This window comes from Miscanthus floridulus, chromosome 11 (genome assembly GCF_019320115.1).
Source record: "Miscanthus floridulus cultivar M001 chromosome 11, ASM1932011v1, whole genome shotgun sequence".
In the NCBI taxonomy this organism is placed as follows: domain Eukaryota; kingdom Viridiplantae; phylum Streptophyta; class Magnoliopsida; order Poales; family Poaceae; genus Miscanthus; species Miscanthus floridulus.
This window is the reverse complement of record NC_089590.1, coordinates 81,788,247-81,796,282: the sequence shown is the minus strand read 5'-3', so window position 1 is coordinate 81,796,282 and position 8,036 is coordinate 81,788,247. Positions and strand designations below refer to the sequence as shown.

The 8,036-nt window shown below is 48.5% G+C and overlaps 1 protein-coding gene across 1 annotated transcript; it reads left to right on the top strand.

The window, feature by feature from the left end:
• The first annotated feature begins 3,102 nt into the window (after positions 1-3,102).
• Positions 3,103-5,048, top strand: LOC136491360 (phosphoribulokinase, chloroplastic-like). Its single transcript, XM_066487637.1, has 5 exons — positions 3,103-3,641; positions 3,759-3,843; positions 3,932-4,016; positions 4,115-4,365; positions 4,485-5,048. The coding sequence occupies exons 1-5, from the start codon at positions 3,136-3,138 to the stop codon at positions 4,704-4,706; spliced, it is 1,149 nt and encodes a 382-aa protein (XP_066343734.1). The 5' UTR covers positions 3,103-3,135; the 3' UTR covers positions 4,707-5,048.
• The last annotated feature ends 2,988 nt before the right edge of the window (positions 5,049-8,036 follow it).

The following is an 8,036-nucleotide window of genomic DNA, read 5'->3' as shown; positions in this document are numbered from 1 at the left end:
ACCAGCGTGATCAGAGTTTTTTTGCCCGCACCCCGAGCTTTACAACCTTAACTATGGAACGGGTCGGAACACATTAACCTTTTCATACATAAAAAATGGAGAAGAACCAAAAGTCTGTTTGGCCATAACAAAAGTTAAAAACTTGTCTACTTATTACAAGTTCGCCGCTTGGCTATCTAACTAACTAACCCCTCGGGGGATGACCTCATCCTTGATCTTGACAGATAGGTCATACGCTAGGGGGGCCACCGACTCCTCGATCTCCTCCAGCTCGAGGCCATCACAGACCAGCTAGATTGACGCGCCTATCGTGCCTCATCACATCACCACACGCCACCCCAGTCGCTCCTCAAAGGGCGCGTTAGACAGCGGGTTGCCCCTTCAATGGGCCAAAAACCACCGTAGGTAAGAATGGATACAGAGTTGAAAATGCTCCCACGGCCCATTAAGGCCCAGGAGTTCGAAGGTTGGCCCACCGACGGGTTCATAATTGCTGCAGGGCACCTTTAGAGTGAGGGGTGGTAAGGGACATGCCCGCTAGTGGCCGGTACCCGAGCGCACGAGCGCCACGGACATCCCAGTCCACGTTTGGGTCTTGGCTGGAGCACGATCCATGGTTTTTCTTCGAAGAAAGGCAATGAGCCCATGGGACCGGTCAAACGGACCCAAAAACTATATGGATTGGCCGCTAGGAATCTGGAGTCGGTCACCAGCTGATCCATGCCGGAACCCCAGGAACAGGAAGCCGGGGCCCCACTCGAACTAGCCCGTTAACAGTTCATTGAGCACCATGATTCATCCATCGAGGAAAACATGGCACGGCTCAGCCCCTCCGTTTTATCAAAAAAGCGTTTGAGGGAGGACGACCACAAGACGAGCTAACCCCTAGACTGGACCCTTGCTACGTGTGGGGGCTCGGAGGAAGTTGGACTCGCAAGGAGACCGAATACGTGGTTGCATGACAATGGCGGATCGATCGGATCCTAGGGAGGGATCGAAATCAAGAGAGATCTTTTCTGACCCCTCAAATCCTGCTGCCGCATGCTCTCGAAGAGTTCGAATGCGACGAAAAGGAAGCACGACCCTACCAAGACATCCCGCGGCCCGCAAAGGGAGATCAAGACCCTAAAAATCCTTCCGTCTAAAAAAACCTTTGAAGGAATATCCTACTCCGCAGGCTCGGGGGCTACTGTCGAGTATTAATATTTGGGATACCTAGAAGAAGAAAGCTGATGGCCATGAACGCTAACTCGTCCTGATGGTCAAGAGCGTATTTTGGTCTCGCCCGACCCCTTGGGTGCGGGCTCCGTCATGTCAGATCCCTCGGGCGCGGGCTCCGTCATGTCCGACCCCGAGGGTGCGGGCTCTGTCTCGCCTGATCTCGAGGGCATGGGTTCCGTCTCGCCAGACCCTAGAAGGGGGATTCTGCCTCGCCCGACGAGGGTCCGTACCACCTCCAACCACTACGGGTCTAAGAGTACGAACCTATGGTCAAACTTCTGAAACCAGAAAGGGAGTAGGCATGTCTTGACGTGACCCGCGGCCACGACAGGCCATACCTAAGGACTCACGGGCGCGTTCGGCTGGCTGATTGCCGGCTGGTTGGTTGGCTCTGTCACTCATGAAATCACTGTTCACGTCCTGCCAGAACAGTATTTTTCTCTCACAACAATCAGCCGGAACAGTATTTTTCAGTCCTGCCGAACATGCCCCACGTTGCCAACAGTGTCGGGCGTGCCGGCGCTATGTACCTAATCCCCGTACGACTTCTGACGGGGGTATCTGCTTACCATGCCGCCCCGCCGTGACGGAATGGAGCGCCACGCCCGGTTGACGACGCCCATGTATAGCGCCAGTGATGAACAGGGTTGTGACGTGGGGCCGTCCCCGTCATCATCTACCGGGTCGGCAGGACCCGCGTAAAGGAGATGAAGGGTGCCGCGACCCAGAGGCCTTCTTCCTCCTCCCTTTTCTCTCTCTCTCTCTTTTTCTCGTGTAACCTGCGCCTTCTCCCTTATCTATAAAAGGGGAAGCAGGACGCTCCACGAAGAAGATGGCTCGATGGCTGAATGAGCGCAACGAGACTCAACTCCGTTCGACTCTTTCACCATAGACTTGGGACCTAGTACCCCTCTCGCCCATTTGTAGCCTCTACTATAAATTAGTGCTGGTAACACGAGCAGCAGCAGACTGAACGTAGGGACATTCCGCCCGAATCAGTATAAATTCTTGTGTTCTCCGAGCACACCATCCAAACCAGACGCGCAAATCACAAATTTATTGGTCGTTGATTCGAAACACCGACAAGAAATATTAGTATATTTATATAAATTTAGTTAAATTTGCTCGAAAAGATGTGCAACTATTTATTTTGGAACAAGCAAAACCTAAATATTATCAAGTTTTACGTCTATGGTCAACAACTCACATATGATATATATGGTGTCTGTTTGGTACAGCTTTTCTGGGAAACGCTTTCCAGATAAGCTGCATAAATAGAGTAAAAGCGGCGGTCAAAATATTTTGGTCTGATCCAGCTTCTGCTTTTTTAGTACAAATGGGAGCTGTGGGAATAAGCGTGACCAGAATAAGCTGCTGAAAAGCGTAGTGTTTGACTATTGATTTCAGCTTATTTTGGCCATAAACAACTTATAAGCTGTACCAAACAGGCCCATGGTCAAACTTTTTTAAGTTCGACCAAGTTTAGAAAATTATATTAACATCTATATTTCAAAATAGGTTTATTATAAAAATATATTTCATAACTATAATTTAATAATGTTTATTTATAGTATCATAAATGTTAGTAATTTTTTATATATATTTGGTTAAACATAAAAATTATTTTTTTGGAAAGCATTATTTTTTCAGACGGAGATAATATGTTTTATGAACTCCAGTATTGGAATTTGGTAGCGCCTGTAGGGACATGACCGCCCCCGATCCGTTTCCAGTGCTGGTTCTCTCATCCGCAGCAGGTGACCCACATGGTACCACGTAAGGCACGCGGGGCCCACCATATCGTTGTCCACAAAACCACCACCAAGCTTTTTCATGGTCGTCGCTTTCCGCTTTCGTCTGCTGCTGACCATATATCTACGGTGCCAAGGCAAGACAAGGACGCACGGTTGATCCATGGCGGCCTTCACGGCGCACACGAGCGCCGCCACCTCGCTCTACTCGCCTGCGGGCACGGCCATCCTTCTTCGAAGCCGGAGTCGAGCCTACCCAACCACTACCACCATCCGCGTGTCGTGCTCAAAGACGGTGGTGATCGGGGTGGCGGCGGACTCCGGGTGCGGGAAGAGCACGTTCATGCGGCGGCTGACGAGCGTGTTGGGCGGCGGCGCGGAGCCGCCGAGGGGCGGGAACCCGAACTCCAACACGCTGGTGAGCGACACCGCCACGGTGATCTGCCTCGACGACTACCACTCGCTGGACCGGGCCGGGCGGAAGGCGAAGGGCGTCACGGCGCTGGACCCGAGGGCCCACGACTTCGACCTCATGTACGAGCAGGTGAGGGCCATCAAGGAGGGCCGCGCCGTCGAGAAGCCCGTCTACAACCACGTCACCGGCCGCCTCGACCCGCCCGAGCTCATCACCCCGCCCGAGATCCTCGTCATCAAGGGGCTGCACTCAATGTGAGACTACTGACTACTGAGGCATCCCTTGCCTCATTTTGTTTCGTCATTTTTTTCATTAATGCGCTGCCAGCCTGCGATGCTCAATAATCTACTATCTGTTGTTGCCTGTGTCAGGTACGATGAGCGTGTGAGGGACCTGCTAGACTTGAGCATCTACCTGGACATCAGCAACGAAGTGAAGTTTGCATGGAAAGTTCAGGTCCGTCGTGTATCGATACTGCTCATCGTCAGGACGTTGTTGTCTGCCTGGATTTCACGACCATTTATTTTGAGCTTCCATTCTGCAGAGAGACATGGCAGAGCGTGGGCACAGCCTTGAGAGCATCAGGGCCAGCATCGAGGCAAGGAAGCCCGACTTCGATGCTTACATTGGTGAAGCCTGCCGGCAACCTTGCATTGCACGCGAAAAATGCACAAGTCACAGTGCAGAGTAATTCATATCCCTCCTCTTCTTCTTCCTGCTGCTGCAGAGCCGCAGAAGCAGTACGCGGACGCCGTGATCGAGGTCCTGCCGACGCAGCTGATCCCGGGCCCGGGCGACGACGAGGGCAAGGTGCTGCGCGTGAAGCTGATCATGAAGGAAGGCGTGGAGCACTTCGCCCCGGTGTACCTCTTCGACGAAGGATCCACCGTCAACTGGATCCCCTGCGGCCGGAAGCTCTCCTGCTCCTACCCCGGCATCAGGTTCGCCTACGGCTTCGGCGCCTACTTCGGGCACGAGGTGATGAACTGACGACAGTGACAATCACGCACTCATCACTGTCTCGATCTGCGTCAATAACAGCGTTTCATGCACTCTCGTGAACCTTTGGATGGTATTAATTCCTGCCTGAACTGAAGGTGTCGGTGGTGGAGATGGACGGGCAGTTCGACAAGCTGGACGAGCTCATCTACGTGGAGACCCACCTGAGCAACCTGTCAACCAAGTTCTACGGGGAGGTGGCGCAGCAGATGCTCAAGCACGCCGACTTCCCGGGCAGCAACAACGGCACGGGGCTCTTCCAGACCATTGTCGGCCTCAAGATCAGGGATCTCTACGAGCAGATCGTCGCACGTCGCTGATCAGAGGGCCGCCATGACGGCCAACGCTATCAAGGTCTCGTGATGGTTGCCTTGTACTACTAGTACACAGTAGCTAGTTTTGTACCGCCACCCTGTTCGCTGATGCTGAAATTTGGCTTATGCTGATGTTTATGTTAAAATATTGTGAGAGTAAAATACTGTTCCATGACTGAAAAGTAGTTCTGAATAAGTGCTGCAGGGACAGTGTACTGAGCAGTGCTTTTATCTGCATGTCCACACGAGATGGACTTTCACTCTCGCGTCTCTTGTTAACGTGTTCAGAAAGAATTCTTCATTTTAGTGTATATTATGCTCGGACTCTATTAAAATAGTTTGTTCAAATTCTTCCCTTCGTAAATTAAAGTGTTAGCATCTCCTATATTATCTGCAAAACTAGCTACTGTATATCAATGACTCGCGCACTTGGACTACTACGGGAGAAATACCTATGCTGATTTCATTTTCTGGACTCACCGAATATTTATGGAAAAGGTTAATTTTAGCATTTATCTATTCTAGCTGCATTTCTTTTACATGACAGTTGAAACTGTTGTCTGTACTTTTCCTTTGTTTTAGTATTAGTGAGAAGATGGGAACAACACATTTTATTGTCTTTGAAGTTCCATTTGTCTCCACCCTCCATGTGGTCAGCTTTGTGTGTCATTTGCACACCAATTTGTTGGCTTTTGTGAGTATAGATCAGAAACATAGTATAACAATATAAAATATTATTACCTTTTGCTTATTTTTAAATACAGTAATATGGTAGAACCTTTTTTGAGTAAAACAGGAGGGGCGCATCCCTACTGCAAATTAAGTTAAACAAAATGATAAAAGTACAGATACAAGAGGTGCGGTTCTCTGCCTTCCGTAGTCCCACAAATGTGTTTCAGTAGCTTACTTTGGCAAACCAATACAGTGTCTTGTACTGAATACAAACTTTCGATCTTACTTGATCTGAAATTTTTATGGTCATATCCATGATAGGATGTGAAGCCAATAAAGAGCAATTAAATGGATGTCAGGACAAATATTCCATTACTGAACTGAATGCTCTGCAAAATATACAACTGAATTTCAACCAGTTCGTCAGCCTGGTAATTCATCATGTGACCTTCAATCGGATTTTCAGGGCAGTTAAGGGCACAGTTTCTTGTTCTTTCACAGGTCAATAAAATAACCTCAACCAGCTAAAACTATACTGAAATATTCTATCTGAATTTTGTATATTGTAATTTTGGGATTCAATAGACAAGCACAATGAAGATACATTATGTTACTTATATAGTTACAGAAAAGAGCATTTTGGACTGATGCTGGAATGCAATTCGGGTTCATATGTGCTTAGGAAAACAACTATTCCTGATAAAGAAACATTTACATTTCTTGTACTGACTGTTTTTCAGATTTTATTTTAACAAGAAAACATCCCAGCGTGGCAAACTAGCAATGTCACATCATGCCCCTACCCTGTGTCCTGCTGACCTATGCACCACTGCCTATTACAATGACACACCCCTATCTACTGGCAACTTCCAGAGCTTGAAAGTGCAGGGGTTGACTGAGGGCGCGTTTGGCAGCTGGAGGTGTTCCGTTGCCGGAGTCGGAGCTCTCGGCCAAAGCCCCAGGAAGCAGCTTCTCTTTTGTACCTACGAAATGGCTCCGGCTCCTCTTCGACACGTGCAAAAGCATTTCTCCTCTCCTGGCCATTTGGTGCGGCTCCTCAGGCTCTGCTGCCGTAGCGGCCAACGGAGCTGGAGTCGCAGCAGCATACAAACAGCTATACCTTAAATCATAAAGGAGCTTATCCTCCTTCAACAATAGCTCTGAAACAGTCTCTGGAATGTGTTTTAGCAATGGAAACAAACCACTTCGCGAATCAAGCAGTGCACTAACCTTCAAGAAAAATGCATATCCATCTTCGACAGGGATCTCGTGGGCTATTGCGTCAACCAATGTCCCTCTCAGCCCCACAATCAGACCGTCTTGCCTTGCGCATATGTCCATCACCTCTGCACAAGCAGAGTCTTTACTTTTGAGAGTAACATCAGTGCTGACGCGTTCACATCTAGAATGCTACCCAAAATAGTTACGGCAAGTACCGGATCAACAGGCACAAGAGATTGATGGCGAGAAATATCATTAGGTGCCTTCCTCTTGTTTGATGCCGATGCAGACTGAGATGCTGCCTTTTTCTTCTTTGATGAGTTCTTCAAGTAGACATCTGCAATCACCTTTATGTCAAGCTCTTGACCCCCCTCAATGTATGCAAGACGTTTTAGCATCTGCTCTGTGACTCTCGGACAACGTCCACATGAAGCAGAAGAATGCTTGGTGTGATCGGATATACCTGGAGCGACCCGGCCAACTGACAGAACCCATCCACAAGCTAAGCAGCTATATCGCCTCACCTTCCCAACCATGGAAGACTTTAGAAAACATTTCGCAGATATGCTTGTGTCCAGATCTTTTTTCACCTAAGGATTCAGCAAAGTAAAGCTGGAGATAGTCGAGAACAGCCACTCTGACATTTTCTTTGACAAAATCAGGAGGTAAACTGTTATTGTTCACCATGTCCTTAAGCTTATCAACACGGAGCTCAAGGTCGGTTGGTCTGTACAGAGAATCCTCATCGCAAGACAGGGGCTCAACCTTGTCTCTGAAAATTTGTCTTGCTTGCTCAAATTCACCTTTCCCAATTAAATATGAGATGTGAGCTTCATGGAGATAATAAAAGAGTCCTGGATGAGAATGCACATTATCACCCTGAACATTGGCCAGGAACTCTAACCTGTAATCTTCAATCCCTTCCCACTTCTGACCGAGTACAAGCTCTTCAAAAATTTGCACATCAAACTTCACCCTTAAAGATAAAAGATTCGGGAAAGTAACGCCCAATATAGTCAACAACCGCCGTTCTGACTTTTTCTGGAACAAATCCAGGAGGTAAAACACCAGTGCTGACAATGTTCTTTAGCTTCTGAACACGGAGCTCTATATCGGTTCGCTTACACAGATAATCCTCAGCGCGAGACTGGGGCTCAGCCTTGTCTTTGAAAACCTGCTTTGCTTTCTCTACCTCACCTTTGACAATTAAATCTGAAACATAAGCTTCATACAATGGATAGAAAAGCCCAGGATGGGAGTGCTTTCTGTCACGCTCAACATCGGTCAGGAACCTGAACAAATACTCTTCAAGCTCGTCCCACTTCTTGTTCAGTACAAGGCCTTCAGCCAATTTGACCTCAAACTTCAATCGTGCCGGGGCAACGAACAGATGCGACGAATCGGCGGTGGACTCCCGGTCTGCTGATGCACCCAGCTGACAGG